This window comes from Chanos chanos, chromosome 7 (assembly GCF_902362185.1).
Source record: "Chanos chanos chromosome 7, fChaCha1.1, whole genome shotgun sequence".
Classification (NCBI taxonomy): Eukaryota; Metazoa; Chordata; class Actinopteri; order Gonorynchiformes; family Chanidae; genus Chanos; species Chanos chanos.
In genome coordinates, this window is record NC_044501.1 from 22,336,049 (window position 1) to 22,358,380 (window position 22,332).

The window sequence follows — 22,332 nt, forward strand, 5'->3', positions numbered from 1 at the left end:
TGAGTGGGGGAATCCACATCAGGAGCTCGTGTGTTCAGGCCCACCATGTTTATATGTCACATTGTTTTCTACTAACCCTGAGGTCATGCTGTTCTGTCAAACTCAACGTCTCTATTGCTTTGGATCAGAACGAAATCACCCAGGGTAGATTCAAATGAGTACTGGTTATCCCACACCATGGGTTTAAGTCAAAGTGAGGAGAGTTTTTTTGGTTTGAATTATACTAAGGATTTTCTGTTTCTGTGTTATGTTGCACTCTCTCTCTCTCCCTCCCTCCCTCCCTCCTCAGCCCGATGAGGACCTTTTTAATCCAGACTATGTAGAGGTGGATCGAGTTCTGGAGGTTGCCCACACTACAGACACAGAGACGGGAGAGGTGAGCATCTTTGGCTTTTTTAAAAGATTTTTTATTTTTGTGTAAATTTGATTTGGTGAAAATACAGTTGTAATTGTGTGGTATTGTAGAAACCTGTATAGGAAGGTGCCAGTCTTCTCTTTTAGGGCCTGTGTAGATTCAGAGAACAGGCAGTGTTGTGTAGAGGCAATGTTGTGTGTTATAGGCACAGCACTGTGCAATGTGGTGTAGAGGCAGTTCAGTGTGATGTGATGTGTTGTAGAGGTAGTGGAGTGTGATGTAGAGCAGTGTGGTGTATAGGCAGTGCTGTGTGGTGTGGTGTAGAGGCAGTGCTGTGTGGTGTGGTGTAGAGGCAGTGTACTGGAGTATAGAGGCAGTGTACTGGAGTATAGAGACAGTGCTGTGTGGTGTGGTATAGAGGCAGTGTACTGGAGTATAGAGACAGTGCTGTGTGGTGTGGTATAGAGGCAGTGTACTGCAGTATAGAGGCAGTGTACTGGAGTATAGAGGCAGTGCTGTGTGGTGTGGTATAGAGGCAGTGTACTGCAGTATAGAGGCAGTGTACTGCAGTATAGAGGCAGTGCTGTGTGGTGTGGTGTAGAGGCAGTGTACTGGAGTATAGAGGCAGTGTACTGGAGTGTAGAGGCAGTGTACTGGAGTGTAGAGGCAGTGCTGTGTGGTGTGGTGTAGAGGCAGTGTACTGGAGTATAGAGGCAGTGTACTGGAGTGTAGAGGCAGTGCACTGCAGTATAGAGGCAGTGCTGTGTGGTGTGGTGTAGAGGCAGTGTACTGGAGTATAGAGGCAGTGTACTGGAGTGTAGAGGCAGTGCTGTGTGGTGTGGTGTAGAGGCAGTGTACTGCAGTATAGAGGCAGTGTACTGGAGTATAGAGACAGTGCTGTGTGGTGTGGTGTAGAGGCAGTGTACTGGAGTATAGAGGCAGTGCTGTGTGGTGTGGTATAGAGGCAGTGTACTGGAGTATAGAGGCAGTGCTGTGTGGTGTGGCGTAGAGGCAGTGCTGTGTGGTGTGGTATAGAGGCAGTGTACTGCAGTATAGAGGCAGTGTACTGCAGTATAGAGGCAGTGCTGTGTGGTGTGGTGTAGAGCCCGACCAATACGGAATTTTTAAGACAGATGCCAATTTGGATATTTGAGGATTTAAAAAAACCATAATGATATATTGGCCTATGATGTATTCTTCTCAGAAATCCATAACATAAACAAAGATTTACCCTAACATTTGTCATGTGTAGTTATTTAAGAGTCCTCATCAAGATAACATGGCATAATGCAGTTTAAAAATAAACCTGTTTTATTGCCATAAATAGCACTTTGAACAAAAGTACAACAAAATATATTCAAGTTTTGATAAATAAAAGTCAAATGTATAAAAATACATAAATGATATATATATATATATTTATATGAGAGAGAGAGAGAGAGAGTACTATAGAGTACTACTACTAATGAACATTGAAGGAAATTGTGTGTTGTGTGGGCTTGCCATATGAACATCAAAAATTAAAAAACAAGCACAAATATATTGTCCCTGAGAAAAGTATGGGTGAAACAAACATAACATGCTGTCTGTAAAGTGTTTAACAAATAAACTAGATACAGTAAATGAGGTAGTGTGCTGTGTGGTTCAGCAGTAGTATGAACATTAGTTCCTCAGTCCTCGATGCTTCCAGCCCAACAGGGGCAGGTTGTAATACAGGAAGCAAAGCTTCTCTGCATTCTCTCCTTTCAGAGCACTCCTCTTCATAAATGTTGTCAATGGTGCTGAACACCCTCTCACTTGCCACAGAAGAGGGTGGACAGCAGAGATATCGCCTTGCCAAGGCTGGATATTCTGTTGAAATGGCTGCTGTTGTCTTTCCACCACTCATAGGGATTGCCTCTTTTTCTGTCAATGATGGGTTCCCAAAGGTACCTGTCAAGTTCCTCAAGGATCCCCTCAGGTTCCAGTGCATGACTGGTGGAAGGAAGCAGCATGGTGTCTTGGTGGGCTTGGTCCTCCATTCTCTGCATTTTGGGATCTCTCTCCTCAGAGCTTCAGTGATTGTTGTTTGTGGTGGACTGGTCTCTGGTTTTTGCTTGTCAGAATTTCTGGTGACAAAGGGCGCTCTTTGTATCGTGGGTCAAGAAGACATGCCCGCACCACCTCTTTTGACTCTCTTACTTTGGAGAACCTCTCCTCTAAGCTCTCTAGCATAGTCTTCCTCAGGGTTTGGATTCTTCTGCTGGTTGGTCCTTGTGACTCCAGTAGACGGTGTAGCACTTCTGTACAAGGTATGATGCAAGATAAGGAGGAGCCTGCTTTGTTTAATTCCAGTGTTATCTCCTCCAGTGGTGCAAGGGTCTCTCTGAGGTTGGATGCAATGTCCCATTCCTCTGCAGCTGGAATTAAGAAATGCCCATGGTCACTTGCATATGCTGTAATGGCCCTCTTTTGTTCCTGCATCCTCTGGAGCATATGTAATGTGGAGTTCTACCTAGTCTGCACAGCCTGTATTATAGAATGCTGGGGGATACCTAGCTCCTCCTGAATGACAGACAGTCGTTTCTGTGCAATAATCGAGTGGTTAAAATGTGTTGCAATTTTTTTCAGCTTGGCCAGAATGTCCACCACCACTCTCTGGGAGCTGAGGCCATCACTGACCAGAAGGTGCAGTATATGAGCATTGCAGCTCAGGTCAGGCATCTCCACAAGCCTCATGCCCTTGACCATGTTTGCACCCCTGTCCCTGAGTACAAGCAAGACGTGCTGTTCATCAATTCCCCATTCCTCCAGCATCGTCACAAACGTCTCCCCTATGTATTGGCCTGTGTGGGACTGTGATAAGGCCTTCATATTAAGGACAGTTTGGACCCTCGTCCAATTTTGGTCAATGAAATGAGCAGTCAAGCTCATGAGGGCTTCAGTTGAGCCAGACCAGCAGTCGGTGGTAAATGAAATGCTATTTCCTACATTTTCCACTGAAAGGAGCTTCTTAATTCTGTGGACGACTCCTGATTGTGTTTCATCCATCATCTTTGTGCGAAAATATTTCTCACTTTTTAATGGGTATCCGGGCTCTGCTTTGGCCATTAATCTTCTAAACTCAGCACCCTCCACTACTGCAAAAGGCAGGATGTCTGTGGCAATCATCTCCATGATTAGTTTGTCCATTTCCTGCGTTCTTGGGTCATTGAGGGTCCACTTTGTGATTTTCTCAAACACATGTTTGAGTGTGGGCTGTGTCAACTGTGTAGTTACAACCTGAGGCTGTGCATCTTTTTGTGCCTTGTCATAGATTTCTTTGTGTTTTGATTTAAGGTGTGCCCACAAGTTTGTGGTATTTTTATGTTTAATGGTGCCAGATCCCTGACTCCCAGGGGTTGTGCAGATGTTGCATATCACTGTATCTGATGGGTTTCTGGTAAAGTACTCCCATACTTTACATCTTCCACCACTTGCCATCTGTCAAAATATTAAACAAAAAAGCCAGGTGAGACATATAAACAAGAAAAGGAACTTTATTACTGCTACTACTACCACTACTACTACTAATAAAATACCATTTATTATTACTCTTGTGATTACAATTATCTGATAAACAGGGCTCTCCTTCATATGCAAAAAAAGAAAATACATTATAGGTTTTTTTTGTTTTTTTTTTGGTGATATAGTAGTTATTAACTTACACCTAATCTGACTATTTTCAAAGTAGCATATTCATATCTAGTTTATCCCTTAACCAGCACACTTGAAATTCTGTCCAATGCAAGCTATGAGAAACCATTTTTCAACCAACATTTGGCGGCGTCTAAAACATGCCATCTTAGACTATGCAGTAAACTGACAGTGGCCTAAACTAAACGCTGCTCTTAAATGCATCTAATCCTACATGACTGTCTGCAACGAGGACTTGCGACTTTGGGATTTCACGCTACATATTTGAAAGAGAAGCTAGATAACTTTGTTTGGCTACCAAGCCATGTTAGATACTTGTTCAGCTCACGTTTATTTACGTGTCCCCTCTGGTTTAATAATTTCCAATGCACCGACTGTAACTATAGACACAAGAGTCACAGATATATTTACCATTGCTTCATTTAGGCAGAATAAGATAAACACCATGGTTTAACCGCTCATTAATGTTAGTGGTCTTCCACTGATAAACATGGCATTAGCTAGCTTTGTGGGTAACCTTATTTAGCAATGGATAGCGCAGTAAGCTGCTGTAAGCAATGTTGCCAGAAAATTTTTAGAACGGACAAGGGAGAAATGATAGGACCATTGTTTGTTTCCTCAGTACAACTGCCACACTTTTTAATAGATAAACCTACAATCAAGTTTATCGACAGCTTAGCCTACACCACTCAACTACCCTAACATGTAATGCAATTTTGATGTTTGACTGACGGTACGGGCTTTCACTTTACTGCAGCAAAACCAGGCATGGCTGACATGAATGTTGTCAAGCTTATTTGGGCTAAAAGGAAAGGTGATGGGGAATGTTTATTATTATTTGGTAATGTATTTCATGATACAGTTATCAGCTTACCATGTACACAGATGATAACCGTCGTGGGCTACTCTGCCAATTGTCATTTGTGGTGTTCGCATGTGTCTTGCCAACCGTAGAGTTGCCATGTGCCCTCTAGAGGACAAACTGTGCAACATCAGCATTCAAAACTTCTTCAATCTCTCCATTAAAAACGCAGATACCAATATATTGGCAAATAGCTCATTTCGGCCGATAATATCGGCACGCCAATATATCTGTTGGGCTCTAGTGTAGAGACAGTGTGATGTGGTGTAGAGGCAGTGCTGTGTGATGTGGTGTAGAGGCAGTGCTGTGTGGTGTGGTGTAGAGGCAGTGCTGTGTGGTGTGGTGTAGAGGCAGTGCTGTGTGGTGTGGTGTAGAGGCACTGCTGTGTCGTGTGGTGTAGAGGCAGTGCTGTGTCGTGTGGTGTAGAGGCAGTGCTGTGTCGTGTGGTGTAGAGGCAGTGCTGTGTCATGTGGTGTAGAGGCAGTGCTGTGTCATGTGGTGTAGAGGTAGTGCTGTGCCATGTGGTGTAGAGGCACTGCAGTGTAATATGATCGCTCTACGGGGATTTGAATGTTTATTTAGTGCCAAGCAAGGAGAGAGGTCACAGTGTCAGATGAACTAATGTAACTAGTTTTGACATGTTCCTAAAGGTCATTCATTAAAGCACCACTGTTGAGGCTCTCACTTAAAGCAATGTTTTTATGTGTCTGTGTGTGTGTCTGTGGTGCGTGTGTGTGCGTACACGTGTGTGTGTCTGTGGTGCGTCTGTGTGTTTTGACAGGAGGTGACTCACTATCTGGTGAAATGGTGCTCACTATCATATGAGGAGAGCACCTGGGAGCTGCAGGAGGACATAGACCCTGGAAAAATCCGTGAGTTTGAGGAGCTCAAGAAAATTCCAGAGATCAAACATGTGGTGAGGCTTTTTTTAAAATATACATATAAATATTGTTCTTTTTCACTTTTATTGATTCAACTTTTGTTTGTTTGTTTTTAAATAAATGAATTTTAGAAGATTCTGTATTCCTGAATTTGGATTTGTTTTCCGTTTTGTCCATTCAGGTAATTGGTTGATATTTAAGTCATTAACTCCAATGGTTTTCCATTCATTAAAGCTGAAAATGTAACTGAGTTGAATCCAGCCTTGCTTAACACACACACAGACAAACGCACACACACACTCTTTCTTTCTCATTTACCTGCCTGTGTGTCTGAGCTGTACTGTAGAAGCTGAAATTCCTCTTGGAATACTGTTGTACAGCTTCTGAGCTGTGTTGCGTGGTGTAACTGACTGTTCTTCTGAGCTGTGTCGCATGGTGTAACTGACTGTTCTTCTGAGCTGTGACACGTGGTGTAACTGACTGTTCTTCTGAGCTGTGTCGCGTGGTGTAACTGACTGTTCTTCTGAGCTGTGTCGCATGGTGTAACTGACTGTTCTTCTGAGCTGTGACACGTGGTGTAACTGGCTGTTCTTCTGAGCTGTGTCACGTGGTGTAACTGGCTGTTCTTCTGAGCTGTGTCGCGTGGTGTAACTGGCTGTTCTTTTGAGCTGTGTCGCGTGGTGTAACTGGCTGTTCTTCTGAGCTGTGTCGTGTGGTGTAACGGACTGTTCTTCTGAGCTGTGACATGTGGTGTAACTGGCTGTTCTTCTGAGCTGTGTCGCGTGGTGTAACTGGCTGTTCTTCTGAGCTGTGTCGCGTGGTGTAACTGACTGTTCTTCTGAGCTGTGTCGCGTGGTGTAACTGACTGTTCTTCAGGATGGCAAGCTGAAGGAGATGAAGCTCTGTGCGCTGAAGCTCTAGGACGTTCCATAATGGTTCACTGATGTATGAGTCTGCTGATTACAGACTCTATGGATGAGTTTGAATTAATCCCGGTGCTTAGAAGCCCACTGTAGAATCTGTTTATCTGTGTGTGTGTGTAGCGTGTGTGGTAGTGTGTGTATGTGTGTGTTTGGTGTGTGTGTGTGTGTGTGTGTGTGTGTGTGTGTGTGTGTGTGTGTGTGTGTGTGTGTGTGTGTAAGTTATGGTCTCAGAGCATGAGAACGTTCTGAGGAAGCTGTTTGAATATAGGATGAAAAGGATAAACCTAAAATAGCAACACTTTGACATATACTGAGATTTCCTTGGCCATTGCTTTTTTTGGGGCCTTGTTTGTTTATAGTTTCTCTTCCCTATTTTTGTCCCAGTGTTTGACTTGCCCAGTTAGCCGTACTTCAGAACTGCTCTGTGTCTCTCTCACATGCAACACACCCGCTGTAGCTCAGCTCAGGTCAGGGTAGCACACTCCTCCCACACCGCAGGCTACAGGATCCAGTACCTGTAACCTCATACATACCTGACGGCCAGTGATGGCCAATAAACAGGGACAGGTCCAGGCTATTGCACCCATTTAAGGGAAGTAGGTTTTTGGCACAGCCTGGCCATCTTGGTTCTTATTCTACCAGGCAGAGCAGTTCCCGGGCCTGTTGCTTCCCTTACCGTGACACATCCACTCCCCTGGTCCACAGCTGGTACCAGGCAGTGTGGGTTGACTGGACCCTGTCAGACATAAACCCCTCTGGATGTGGGAGAGGAAACTAAAACGCAACTCATCAGACCATATTTCCTTTCTTTCCCTCTGATCAGTGGTCCGGATTTTGTTCTCATTAAACCTCATCACGTGTTTCTTGTGCGTTTGCCTTCGGTCACAAAGTGGTTTCCGAATGCCAGTCTTGCCATAAAGACCAGCTTTGTGAAGATCACAACACACACTGGTTTAGTTGGGGCTGATGTACACTTCAGTGTGTGGTTGTTTTTCTGGTGGAGTCTGGGTTAAGTATCACGGCTCTTGAAACACACATGTCAAAGTTTAAAACTTATATAAACTTAAAAAAACAAAACAAAAAAAAAACTTATGAAAGTTTTTAAGAAAAGTTTAAAACATAAAAGTGTCATCTGTAGTTGTGTTTGTCATGCTGTCTCAGTTAATTTAAAAGTCCTTTTTCACGTGCTGTTTTATTTTGTTCATCTCATACATTAGCCTGTACAGAATCACACTTGAGTCTTTTCTCTCTCTCTCTGTCTGTCTCTCTGTCTCTCTCTCTCTCTCTCTGTCTGTCTGTCTGTCTGTCTCTCTCTCTCTCTCTCTCTCTCTCTCTCTCTCTCTCTCTCTTTCTCACTGTGTGTGTGTGTGTGTGTGTGTTTGCAGGAGAGGCCTTTGCCAGAGCAGTGGCAGAAGCTGGAGAAATCTCGTGACTACAGGAATGGAAACCAGCTCCGAGAGTATCAGCTGGAAGGCATGAACTGGTTGCTTTTTAACTGGTACAACAGGTAAAGGCAATGGACAAACACCTGGACTCTTCAAGCCTGCGTCCTGTCAATCATCCTGAAAAAATGTCCCTAGATAATCCATCATTATTCATTATTATTCCATTAGATAATCCATCATTACTTAGATAATTACCGTTACTCCCCTCGCCACTCTGATCCAACTCATACAGCTCTGAATGTCTGCCTTCATTCAGCTGAATTTTATGAAACTTTAAGCATACTGGTCATAGATATAAAGCATCAGCCACATATGCTAGGGTCTGATGGGTGCAGTGTAAAAACTTTGAATCTTAGCTTGCTTTTTTTTTTTTTTTTTTTTTTTTTTAAAGTAGGTTTTGGTTCCTGTTGCTGTTGGTGGTGGTAATTGCTACTGGTAGATTATATCAGGCCTTGTGTTTTGTCAGTGCTTCTATCACATGTCAGTAGCACAGTTACTGATGTTATTTTGCATGCTGCCTTTGTGTTCTGTGGTTACACTGGTGCTGTAATGTGTGATGTAAGCCTGTTTGGTTGTGTTTATGCCTCTCTGTTGTTACAGTACTGTTGTTTGTTACTGGGACTACAGATATAAATGAGCATTACAGTGAAATTTGACACTCTTAGCAAAGATGCTTCAAGCAGAAATATATATGTTCCCCATCACATTAACATAAATATATGAGGTAAAGGCATCAGATAGAAAACAAAATTAAGTTGAATTCTGTCTCTTGTGAGTTGGTTCTCAGCACAGAATCAAAGCTAGCTTTTCTGTCTTGGCGTTGGGCGTATTTGCAGACATTTCTGTTTTGTAAGAAACCTTTGGTGTGTTGTGTATGAAACTTGATGTGAAGTCCGGGTCTGTGTCTACAGGAAGAACTGCATTCTTGCAGACGAGATGGGATTAGGCAAGACTATCCAGTCCATCACCTTCCTCTATGAGATTTTCTCCATGGGCATCCGTGGACCCTTCCTCATCATCGCTCCCCTGTCCACCATCACAAACTGGGAGCGGGAGTTCCGCACCTGGACAGAGATGAACGTGATCGTGTACCACGGCAGTCAGATCAGCCGACAGATGATCCTACAGTACGAGATGTACCACAAAGACGATCAGGTCAGTATCCCAGCATGCACTGCTGGTCGTTTTCTCAGGTATAAGACAGGTGAGTTGCCCATGGATACAAACGAGTAACACTCTGTGTTAGGATGAAGTGGGTTATTGGTGCTGGTCTTATGGATGTTGGTGTAGAGCTGATGGTGATGTGTCTACCCTTCCTCTGGCCAAAGCTGTTTATGTCCTTGAGTCAGATCTGTTGTCCCTCATCTTCAGCATGGTCATAAATATCATGCAAATAATTACATAGGAGACATTACAGTTACGTGGTAAAAACCATATACATATTTAAAAGGTGAATTTGTGCAGTTTCGGGCAAAACTCTGTTTAGAAACCTCACTCCCATTGTAGCTGTAGAAATTGCGTTCAGTATCCATGACGACCATTCAGTTTTCCTTGAACACATAATGCATCTAAAACAGTATTAGAGTAACAGAGGTTTGAGCAGAGTCTTTTGTTTAACTGGAGTTATTCCAATGCGCTTTCTGTCTGTCTGTGTTTCTTTCTATTTCTCTCTCTCACTCTCTCTGTATCTCTCTCTCTCTCTCTCTCTCTCTGTATGTCTGTGTAGGGGAACGTTGTCCCGGGCCTGTTTAAATTCCAAGGTGTGATCACTACATTTGAGATGATCATGGCTGACTGTCCAGAGCTGAAGAAGATTAACTGGCGTTGTGTGGTCATAGACGAAGCCCATCGCCTTAAAAACCGTAACTGCAAACTCCTGGAGGGTCTGAAACTCATGAACCTGGTGAGACCTTTCTACCCACGCTCTCTTTTTTCTGCTCATGCACAGCCCAAAAACCCACTGAACACCTGCAGTATTGCCCACATGTGGATTCCAGCATCAGATACAGGTTCACACTCTTTAGAGTTTATTTTGAGAAACTGATTGAAAAACTCATTGGATGTGCCAATTCCTGTAGAGATATGTTTCATCAGAGTTGCAGGTGAAAATTCAAGAGACCACAGAGAATTTAAAGCTTTTAAAATGCCTCAGCTATTCTAGTATGCTTCAGTGTGCATAAAGAGAGCAATTTCAGATACCAGGAGAAAAATGGAGGGATACTGGATGCGTGTTTCTCAACGTAATGTTGAACAGTGTTGCTGTCCTTTCTGTCATTTCACTGGTGATTTGCTTGAAACGCGCTGGTCTTTATCATTCAGTTTTGTTAATCAGTCACAGCGTTCATACGTGTGAAGATAATTCCCAGGTCACTGGTAGAGTCACACAGAAGTGCATTTGTGTACCATGTCATCAGGGTAACTGTGAGTACATATGAGAACCCTGTCATCTTGTCTACTGACATATAGACTCATGCACATACAGACCTGTGAGTGCAGAGTCAGCCTGGAAGCCCTGTCCCTTAGTCTTGGCAGGCAGATCAGATGTCACTGGGTCAATGTGAAACTATTGGAGGATGGCATTGTGAACTTATAGCCATGGTACTTACACTCTTCACATTGCAGCCCTCTGTGTACAAAATTTCATGTTTCGTCCCTCAAATCAGATTTTTTAGTGTCTGAAAGTTTATCTATACGTTTGAAAGTGACCCATACTCAGTATCAGCTGACTCTTTTGCTGAAATGTCCTGCACACAACTCATGAACAAAGATGCCTGTCTGCATACTCTGCTCTGGCCTGGCTATTCTTGGATGTATCTTGGAGATGAGTCTTACTGGTTTGTTCATGGCCATTCGTGAGCACATGTGAATTATGAGGGAAAAGAGCCACGTTTTCGACAGTCCTGCCAGCACATAGTGCTGACTGGAGTGACCTGTCACCTAGGGCGTGATGCAAAAGTCAGCCTGGCCTCGGAAGGCGCCAGACACGTCCCAAAGGGTGACTCACACGCAAGTCACGCACCGAGCAATCGGACTAAACACCACGTACACATAGGACCCAGGGCTGGTCTGAAAATCAGTGACTGTGTGTGCTTTTTTTTACAGCTGTTCATGTTGTCTTAAAAAGATCCAATCAAAGTCTGATTGATCTTAGACAGGTTTATAGCTTTGTTTATTTTAAGCTGACACCATGATCTTGGCTTGGTTAGGCCAAGGGAAACAACTGATCTGCTGAAATATGTATCTCTGGTTAGAGAGATCACACATATTTCAGTAAGCTTATAAATCTGAAATATTTGAGTTATTGAATTGTGCAGGTATATTACCAAACCATCGTCCCTAACTCGCCATTTCTGAACTATAAACTCTGACAGTCTCCAGTCACCAGCAGAAGTATGGTTGTGAGTCTAGCTGTACCACACATACCACATTTTTGCTCTGTTCTCTACAGGAACACAAGGTGTTAGTATGGTTGTGAGTCTAGCTGTACCACATGGTGAATTTTGACTTTGTTGACTACAGGAACACAAGGTGTTGGTATGGTTGTGAGTCTAGCTGTACCACATGGTGAATTGTGATGGTGCTGATTACAGGAACACAAGGTGTTGTTGACGGGCACACCTCTGCAGAACTCAGTGGAGGAACTCTTCAGCCTTCTCAACTTTCTGGAGCCGCTTCAGTTTCCCTCAGAGAGCAGTTTCCTGGAGGAGTTTGGGGATCTGAAAACAGAGGAGCAGGTGCGTTGGCACAGACCTGACTGCAGGAGATAGAGCAAAATGCAGTGTTGTGTCCAGACAGTTTCAGGCGGTCCAAAAAAGTGCAAAAAAAAACCCCAAAAAGTTTGTGAAACAGAAAGTGAAGCCATAAATACACAACAATTGCTCTGTGATCTGAGATATGTAATGTAATGTTAAATGTAATGTTTAATGTGATGTTAGCACAGCTCTTTGGAGGAAATGACACTTAATGAAGATATTTTGTTTTCCTGCACATCTAAGGGCAATGCAACAACCCTGATACAGATTTATCATGCTTAGTAGAACATTATTTTTTTATGCTCTTTGCAATTCTATTGGCTCTGAAGTCCCTAACAACATTATTCATCCAATCAAGGCCTGAGACCTATATTTAGATTTCCCTACTTGTAGAATTATACCTATAATTAGAGTTACCCATGAAAATTTAAAACCTGTAGGGTAAAATACTGGAAAAGTACCAAAGCACTTTTTTTTTTTTTTTTACAGTCATAGTCAATAGTCGTGAACCCACACAATGTGTAGAAGGAGATAACTCACAGTTAAATTTATTTTTCATCTGGACTCCCAGATGAATAGACAGTTCTGTACCGATTCATATAGTCACAGACTTCCTCGCACAGTGCACCAGAATCAGGCTATCACCAGTTTACCACAGGCAATAAGGATCTGTTATGATTGGAAATATGAGTCAGCTTTTCCATGTTTAGGATAAGGGTTTCAAACATCTGGGAGAACTCAGATCAGTGGTCTAAATATCTAAAGGCTAATTTACGCCTCAGAAGAGAACTGTTGGACAACATGTCGTGACAAAGTAAAAGAAGCAGTTTTGATATTTTTAATGTTAGTTTCACAGTTAGGTAGAGCCGCTCCAGTGTAGAGCACCTGCTTGAACATTGTAAGGTAACAGACGTAGTCGTGTGGAGGAACTATGTGCATTATATGTGTTTGTTGGCAGAGAAGAAGGGAAAAACTACATGAAAACACATGGCAGGCGTGTGGTTGCCAAAGAGACAACACGCTTAGGTGCTGAATCATTAAGGGCCATAACTGTCAGAGCAGGCTTGTCACATGACACCCAAAGCATCAACAAAGGTCATTCACAAAGATCATTTGTGTGGTCCAGCATTAACCTTGCTGGCCAGTACTAAGCCCCAGGCATGCACTGTCAAACCTCCAGGTGAAGAAACTACAGGCTATTCTGAAGCCCATGATGCTTAGGAGACTGAAGGACGACGTGGAGAAGAACCTGGCCCCGAAAGAGGAGACAATCATCGAGGTGGAGCTCACCAACATCCAGAAGAAATACTACCGTGCCATCCTAGAGAAGAACTTCACGTTCCTCGCCAAAGGAGCCAACCAGCACAACATGCCTAACCTGATCAATACTATGATGGAGCTACGCAAGTGCTGCAACCACCCTTACCTCATTACAGGTGATTTTACACACACACCCTTAACCTCATTACAGGTCATTTCACACACACACCCTTAACCTCATTACAGGTCATTTCACACACACACCCTTAACCTCATTACAGGTCATTTTACACACACACCCTTAACCTCATTACAGGTCATTTTACACACACACCCTTAACCTCAGTACAGGTCATTTTACACACACACCCTTAACCTCATTACAGGTGATTTTACACATACACCCTTAACCTCATTACAGGTCATTTCACACACACACCCTTAACCTCATTACAGGTGATTTTACACACACACCCTTAACCTCAGTACAAGTGATTTTACACACACACCCTTAACCTCATTACAGGTCATTTCACACACACACCCTTAACTTCATTACAGGTGATTTTACACACACACCCTTAACCTCATTACAGGTCATTTTACACACACACCCTTAACCTCATTACAGGTCATTTTACACACACACCCTTAACCTCAATACAGGTCATTTTACACACACACCCTTAACCTCATTACAGGTGATTTTACACACACACACCCTTAACCTCATTACAGGTCATTTTACACACACACCCTTAACCTCATTACAGGTCATTTTACACACACACCCTTAACCTCATTACAGGTCATTTTACACACACACCCTTAACCTCATTACAGGTGATTTTACACACACACCCTTAACCTCATTACAGGTCATTTCACACACACACCCTTAACCTCATTACAGGTCATTTTACACACACACCCTTAACCTCATTACAGGTGATTTTACACACACACCCTTAACCTCATTACAGGTGATTTTACACACACACCCTTAACCTCATTACAGGTCATTTCACACACACACCCTTAACCTCATTACAGGTCATTTTACACACACACCCTTAACCTCATTACAGGTCATTTTACACACACACCCTTAACCTCATTACAGGTCATTTCACACACACACCCTTAACTTCATTACAGGTGATTTTACACACACACCCTTAACCTCAGTACAAGTGATTTTACACACACACCCTTAACCTCATTACAGGTGATTTTACACACACACCCTTAACCTCATTACAGGTGATTTTACACACACACCCTTAACCTCAGTACAGGTCATTTCACACACACACCCTTAACCTCATTACAGGTGATTTTACACACACACCCTTAACCTCATTACAGGTCATTTTACACACACACCCTTAACCTCAGTACAAGTGATTTTACACACACACCCTTAACCTCATTACAGTTCATTTCACACACACACCCTTAACCTCATTACAGGTCATTTCACACACACACCCTTAACCTCATTACAGGTCATTTCACACACACACCCTTAACCTCATTACAGGTCATTTCACACACACACCCTTAACCTCATTACAGGTCATTTTACACACACACACTTAACCTCAGTACAAGTGATTTTACACACACACACCCTTAACCTCATTACAGGTCATTTTACACACACACCCTTACCTCATTACAGGTCATTTTACACACACACCCTTAACCTCATTACAGGTCATTTCACACACACACCCTTAACCTCATTACAGGTCATTTCACACACACACCCTTAACCTCATTACAGGTCATTTCACACACACACCCTTAACCTCATTACAGGTCATTTCACACACACACCCTTAACCTCATTACAGGTCATTTTACACACACACACTTAACCTCAGTACAAGTGATTTTACACACACACCCTTAACCTCATTACAGGTCATTTTACACACACACCCTTACCTCATTACAGGTCATTTTACACACACACCCTTAACCTCATTACAGGTCATTTCACACACACACCCTTAACCTCATTACAGGTCATTTTACACACACACCCTTAACCTCAGTACAAGTGATTTTACACACACACCCTTAACCTCATTACAGGTCATTTTACACACACACCCTTAACCTCAGTACAGGTCATTTTACACACACACCCTTAACCTCAGTACAAGTGATTTTACACACACACCCTTAACCTCATTACAGGTCATTTCACACACACACCCTTAACCTCATTACAGGTCATTTTACACACACACCCTTAACCTCAGTACAAGTGATTTTACACACACACCCTTAACCTCATTACAGGTCATTTTACACACACACCCTTAACCTCATTACAGGTCATTTTACACACACACCCTTAACCTCATTACAGGTGATTTTACACATACACCCTTAACCTCATTACAGGTCATTTCACACACACACCCTTAACCTCATTACAGGTGATTTTACACACACACCCTTAACCTCAGTACAAGTGATTTTACACACACACCCTTAACCTCATTACAGGTCATTTCACACACACACCCTTAACTTCATTACAGGTGATTTTACACACACACCCTTAACCTCATTACAGGTCATTTTACACACACACCCTTAACCTCATTACAGGTGATTTTACACACACACCCTTAACCTCAGTACAAGTGATTTTACACACACACCCTTAACCTCAGTACAAGTGATTTTACACACACACCCTTAACCTCATTACAGGTCATTTTACACACACACCCTTAACCTCATTACAGGTGATTTTACACACACACCCTTAACTTCATTACAGGTGATTTTACACACACACCCTTAACCTCAGTACAAGTGATTTTACACACACACCCTTAACCTCATTACAGGTGATTTTACACACACACCCTTAACCTCAATACAGGTGATTTTACACACACACCCTTAACCTCATTACAGGTGATTTTACACACACACACCCTTAACCTCATTACAGGTCATTTTACACACACACCCTTAACCTCATTACAGGTCATTTTACACACACACCCTTAACCTCATTACAGGTCATTTTACACACACACCCTTAACCTCATTACAGGTGATTTTACACACACACCCTTAACCTCATTACAGGTCATTTCACACACACACCCTTAACCTCATTACAGGTCATTTTACACACACACCCTTAACCTCATTACAGGTGATTTTACACACACACCCTTAACCTCATTACAGGTCATTTTACACACGCACACCCTTAACCTTATTACAGGTGATTTTATCATAGTGATCTAACCTCTAAATGAAGTCTCCTCACAGTCAAACCTGAAAGAGGAAAATTTTATGCAATTTTTTTAGTCCACTGTACGCTAAATCATCTTCGAATATGTGCTATCACGTACACACATGCTCTAAATACCTTTTTCTCTCCACTGCTGTCAGGTGCTGAGGAGAAGATTCTGGAGAGCTTTAAAAAAACACATTCTCCAGAAGCTTCAGACTTTCAGCTGCAGGCCATGATCCAGGCTGCAGGCAAGCTGGTGCTGATAGACAAGCTCCTGCCCAAGCTTATTGCAGGAGGACACAAAGTGCTGGTCTTCTCTCAGATGGTCCGCTGTCTAGACATCCTGGAAGACTACCTCATCCAGAGGAGGTGAGAATGAGGCAGTCATGACGGTGAAACATCGGGCCCGTCACAAAGGCATGCAGCACTGCCGCGAAGTAGCAGCCTACTATGACATAAACATTATTTATAAATACTGGAAATTAACAGTGAACGACTGGTTATTTGGTCCGAAAAATGCAGAACCAATTGTAACGTTATGATTATGATTATAATTATAACGGTATAATTTTGTGTTGATTCTGGCATGTCTGAGTGTGTGTGTTTGTCATATATATGTATGTGTGTGTCATGTGTGCGCTGGTGTTTTGACCTTAGATACACATACGAGCGCATTGACGGGAGAGTGCGTGGGAACCTGCGGCAGGCGGCGATCGACCGGTTCTGTAAAGCTGACTCGGACCGGTTTGTGTTTCTGCTGTGTACCCGCGCCGGTGGGCTTGGCATCAACCTCACTGCAGCAGACACCTGCATTATCTTTGACTCAGACTGGAACCCTCAGAACGACCTGCAGGTCAGAGGGTCAACTCTCACATTTATAAAACCCAGACCTCATTTTCTAAAACATGTTTCATGTCCCATCTTCCCTCAGATCATTTCATTTCTGTTGAAAATGCACAGATATCAAACTTAATGTAATAACATAATAGCTCAGGGTTGAGGGCAAGAAGTTTGAGAAAACATTCACAGTTGTACACATTTAGTAACAGTGCTTACATTGGCCTGTGTGCAGGCTTTCTTACTGGCCTTAAACTCATAGTGTAGACTGGATTCATATCTTATTAAGATATCCATCCATCCATCAAGCTGCAAGTCTCAGGTGATGTGCTGATCATTATGAAATGATTTTACTGCCCTGGTAGGCCCAGGCTCGCTGTCACCGGATTGGCCAGAGCAAAGCGGTCAAGGTTTACCGACTCATCACGAGGAACTCGTACGAGAGGGAGATGTTCGATAAGGCCAGTCTGAAACTGGGACTGGATAAAGCCGTTCTGCAGGACATCAACCGCAAAGGCAGTCTGAATGGGGTGAGTGCCTACACAAAGGCAGTCTGAATGGGGTGAGTGCCTACACACAGGCAGTCTGAATGGGGTGAGTGCCTACACAAAGGCAGTCTGAATGGGGTGAGTGCCTACACAAAGGCAGTCTGAATGGGGTGAGTGCCTACACAAAGGCAGTCTGAATGGGGTGAGTGCCTACACAAAGGCAGTCTGAATGGGGTGAGTGCCTACACACAGGCAGTCTGAATGGGGTGAGTGCCTACACACAGGCAGTCTGAATGGGGTGAGTGCCTACACAAAGGCAGTCTGAATGGGGTGAGTGCCTACACACAGGCAGTCTGAATGGGGTGAGTGCCTACACACAGGCAGTCTGAATGGGGTGAGTGCCTACACACAGGCAGTCTGAATGGGGTGAGTGCCTACACACAGGCAGTCTGAATGGGGTGAGTGCCTACACAAAGGCAGTCTGAATGGGGTGAGTGCCTACACACAGGCAGTCTGAATGGGGTGAGTGCCTACACACAGGCAGTCTGAATGGGGTGAGTGCCTACACACAGGCAGTCTGAATGGGGTGAGTGCCTACACAAAGGCAGTCTGAATGGGGTGAGTGCCTACACACAGGCAGTCTGAATGGGGTGAGTGCCTACACAAAGGCAGTCTGAATGGGGTGAGTGCCTACACAAAGGCAGTCTGAATGGGGTGAGTGCCTACACAAAGGCAGCCTTTTAACATGGTTTCTGTGCACTCAGCACCTTAGTTCAGCTTAATAATCAGTCAGTTCCTAGCTATTACTGCATACTTTACAAAACCTTTCTTTAAAAAATGCTTACGACGTTTCTCCACAAGAGAAACTGTTTATGAAGTTCAACTCTGCTAATTTTGAGGTTTCCTAGCTAGGGATGTATCTTTTAAATAATTCTTTTGATCAGTAATCATCGATGTTAACGACCAAATAATTGATGATCGTTAAAATAAAGTCTGTTACACAGTTTATCAATAAAACTGTGAGTGATTCCACAGGCAATACGTTTCCTGACTACAGGCTTTGTGAATGGGTTTTCAATGCTTTAGACCAAAGTATCTACCATGGCATAGGCACAGAGAAGTATTTGTGTACTTGTTTGTTAAATTTAGATAAAAAGGCATGTGATCAACAAGGCTTGGAGAATTGAATGTCCCTTCCCTCTGCTTTCTACACCTAAACTATCAATGGAAACAGCACAGGTGTCACCCAGGGAGACTGTTTTCATGTGTGTAAAAGATGTTTGTCGCAGTAACAAAACTCTGTTCAAACTTATGCTCACTGACGGATCAGGATTTCAGCTCACCTACACAAGAGCAGCACAAGCATGGCCAATGTAACTTAGCCCTCCCTTCCTGTTTTCCCACAATATGCACAAAAGAGAGTATTTTTTCACAAATCCACCAGGGAGTCTATATTAAATTATAGAGTCATAAGTTATGTGGCTATATTATGCCATTTGCCCATTGGTATAACGTCACTAAGACATCATTGCCTGAAGCTCAGCAGCTCTTTTAAAGTTATTGTGCAAATTTCATATAATTTATTAAAATAGGAAAGTATTGAAGAGAAAAGAAGTCTTGTATGTTTCTAATATTTTACATTAGTTAATGTAACTAATGTTGCAAATGTAAAATGATGATGTAACTATTGTCACAAATGTAACTAATGTAAAAGATATTTTACTAATGCTACAAATGTAACAAGCATAAATGGGATGTTACTAATGTTACAAATGTAACAAATGAAGACAAGTGGTCTAACTAGTTTTGCATTACGAATAGCAACAAGCTGAGAGGATTTAAGTCATTTGAGTGGATAGGATTTTTATTCTTTGGCCTTGAATCTTTTTTCTTCTATATATTCATGATGCTTTTTCAACCCAAAGTGAAGTTACTGGTGTTAATTGTTTTACTAATCATCGATTAATCAGGTAAATCCCTAGTGCCAAGCCTTTCCTCTTTGACCCAGATGTAAAAGAGTGATGTCTTTGGCTGAGTGCCTATGGATTCCTGTCCTCCAGGTGCAGCAGCTGTCTAAGATGGAGGTGGAAGACCTCTTGAGGAAAGGGGCATATGGCGCACTCATGGACGAGGAAGATGAAGGCTCGAAGTTCTGCGAGGAAGATATCGATCAGATTCTCCAGCGCCGCACGCAGACCATCACCATCCAGTCCGAAGGGAAGGGCTCCACTTTTGCCAAGGTACAGCTTGTCCTCGCTGCTCTGCTCTCTTCGGCCTGTCTCAAGTGGAGTTCTCAGACTAAACAATAATAAACTAATAAGCTGCTAGAGCTGCCCGAAGGTGAAAAACACAACGCTCTAATTGTTGATGTTTTTGTGGAGAGTTTGATTCATTTTTTGGTGTGCTCTGTCGGTGTGTTTGTGGGTGTATCTGTGTTTGTGTGTGGTGGTATAAGGAGCATCTAATGTCCTCTAGTATCTAAACTGTCAAGCTGCCAAACAGTCAATGGAAAGTTCCAGAACTCGGTAGAATTACACAAATTCAGTGTAACTGCATGGCTGTGCCTACTGAAACCTGATTGATAGTAATGTAAATAAAAACAAGCTGTTGATTTGGTCAGAAATAAACTAGTTATTTAATACAACACGGTGTGTTTTAAAAGTTCAGATTGTGTGTGTGTGTGTGTGTGTGTGTGTTTTTTTTTTTTTCCATATGGAAAACGTAATGATGCATGGAAAGTTTGCACAGGGTCTGATTCCACACCTCACGCATTCTGTTTTATGTCATGTGACCTCGGCCTCTGAGTCCACTCTTCTTTTCTGTCACTCTGTTTTATGTCATGTGACCTTGGCATCCGATTTCACTCTTCTTTTCTGTCAGTCTGTCGCACGTCTGAAATTCCCTCCTTTGATTGGTCCTTTATTTTTTCTTGAAACAGGCCAGTTTTGTGTCATCTGGAAACAGAACTGACATCTCTCTCGATGATCCCAACTTTTGGCAGAAATGGGCCAAAATTGCCGAGCTGGAGATTGACTCCAAGGCGGAGAAGGTGAGTGGAGAAGCTCAGGAGCTCCGGCCTAAATGCCATTCCAATGTTGAAAAAAGGCGTAGGGAGAAGGAGAGAGAGACAGAAGGAGAGAGAGACAGAAGGAGAGAGAGAGAGAAGTGTGGGGGAGGTGGAGGAGAGCCGTTTGAATTTCTGGCTCTCATCATAGACGGAGCAGATGGGCTGCATTAATGAAGGGGAAAGAAATACAACCGAGAGACGAAAAGGTTGAGTCGTGTGAGTGCGTGTGTGCGTGTGTGTGTGCGCGTGTGTGCGTGCGTGCGTGTTTAGTATGTTAACATCTGACATCTGTTACACCTCTGTCTGTGAGTTTCATTGTGTGTGTGTATGTGTGTGTGTGTGCCACTGATTCTTTAATATCTGCTATATAATGTCCTTGCACCTCCTAGGACAGTTTGGTGATCGACACGCCTCGCGTGCGGAAGCAGACACGACACTACAACTCGTTTGAAGACGATGAGCTGATGGAGTTCTCAGAGCTGGACAGCGACTCTGAGGAGCGGCCGTGCCGCACGCGGCGCCTTAACGACAGGAACCGCCGCTATTTACGAGCAGAGTGCTTCCGCGTGGAGAGGAACCTCCTGATATTTGGGTTTGTGTTTTTATTTAAGGGAAAGACATGTTGAGGTGAAATATTAAAGAGTATTATGTGTGTTTTTTAAAACTGGCAGCGGCTTCTGAAGTTGAAGAGAGAAGCTCTCTGTGGGGTTGTAATTGTGCTTTGGTTTGGCCAAATGCTCTGTGGGGGTACATTCAGCTCAGGGTCAGGAACGCCTAAGCCCTCGTGACTGGTTTAATTGCAGCTTTTGAAGTATTTAATTTACTATTCATTGTTAGCTCTGCTCTCTTTGTCTCACTTGGATTAGCCCTTTAATTAAACTGTGTTCTTTGTCTCTTTCTCCCTCCCTCTCTCTCTGTGTGGATGGTTTCTCTACACTCACCCAACGGGCCCCCTCCCTGTCTGTCTGTCTCTCTCTGTCTCTCTCTCTCTCTGTTCCTCTCTCTTTCTCACTCATTTCCACTCTCCTTCTCTGACTCTGTGTCATGCTCTTTGACCCGTGTCTCACTGCTGTTTGCCCACTGACTCTCTTCCCCACGTTCTTCTCTTGCTGTTTGTCTGTGTCTCTCCCTCTTATCTTTACTCCCTCTGCACATCCCTCTCTTCTATTCTCGTCCTCTCTCTGTCTCTCTGACTGGATCCAGTTGGGGTCGGTGGAAGGACATTCTGAATCATGGGCGTTTTAAGTGGCACCTGACGGAGCGGGACATGGAGCTGCTGTGTCGGGCTCTGCTGGTCTACTGTGTCCGTCACTATAAAGGGGACGACAAAATCAAAAGTTTCATCTGGGACCTGATCACGCCCACGAAGGACGGACACAACCAAGCCCTGCAGAATCACTCTGGTAAGATTCCATCCAACTTTTCCTCCATGCAACCATCAGCTCTTCCAGCCATCTACCAATCTGTGAAACTGTGAGATCCAAATGTCCAATCCATTAATCAGTCCCACTAT

The 22,332-nt window shown here is 43.3% G+C and overlaps 1 protein-coding gene across 1 annotated transcript in view; it reads left to right on the forward strand.

Annotated features, from left to right (window-relative positions):
* The window catches only part of chd6 (chromodomain helicase DNA binding protein 6), a 60,283-nt gene that overhangs the window by 20,738 nt on the left and 17,213 nt on the right, over positions 1 to 22,332 (forward strand). The window contains exons 8-21 of the mRNA XM_030779104.1: positions 290 to 376; positions 5,674 to 5,808; positions 8,082 to 8,203; positions 9,053 to 9,296; positions 9,868 to 10,044; positions 11,732 to 11,875; positions 13,074 to 13,329; positions 16,586 to 16,796; positions 17,085 to 17,280; positions 17,630 to 17,794; positions 19,813 to 19,992; positions 20,691 to 20,801; positions 21,209 to 21,411; positions 22,023 to 22,222. Of these exons, the coding sequence (XP_030634964.1) occupies positions 290 to 376; positions 5,674 to 5,808; positions 8,082 to 8,203; positions 9,053 to 9,296; positions 9,868 to 10,044; positions 11,732 to 11,875; positions 13,074 to 13,329; positions 16,586 to 16,796; positions 17,085 to 17,280; positions 17,630 to 17,794; positions 19,813 to 19,992; positions 20,691 to 20,801; positions 21,209 to 21,411; positions 22,023 to 22,222 (2,431 nt within the window). The remainder of the gene's footprint in view (positions 1 to 289; positions 377 to 5,673; positions 5,809 to 8,081; positions 8,204 to 9,052; positions 9,297 to 9,867; positions 10,045 to 11,731; positions 11,876 to 13,073; positions 13,330 to 16,585; positions 16,797 to 17,084; positions 17,281 to 17,629; positions 17,795 to 19,812; positions 19,993 to 20,690; positions 20,802 to 21,208; positions 21,412 to 22,022; positions 22,223 to 22,332) is intronic.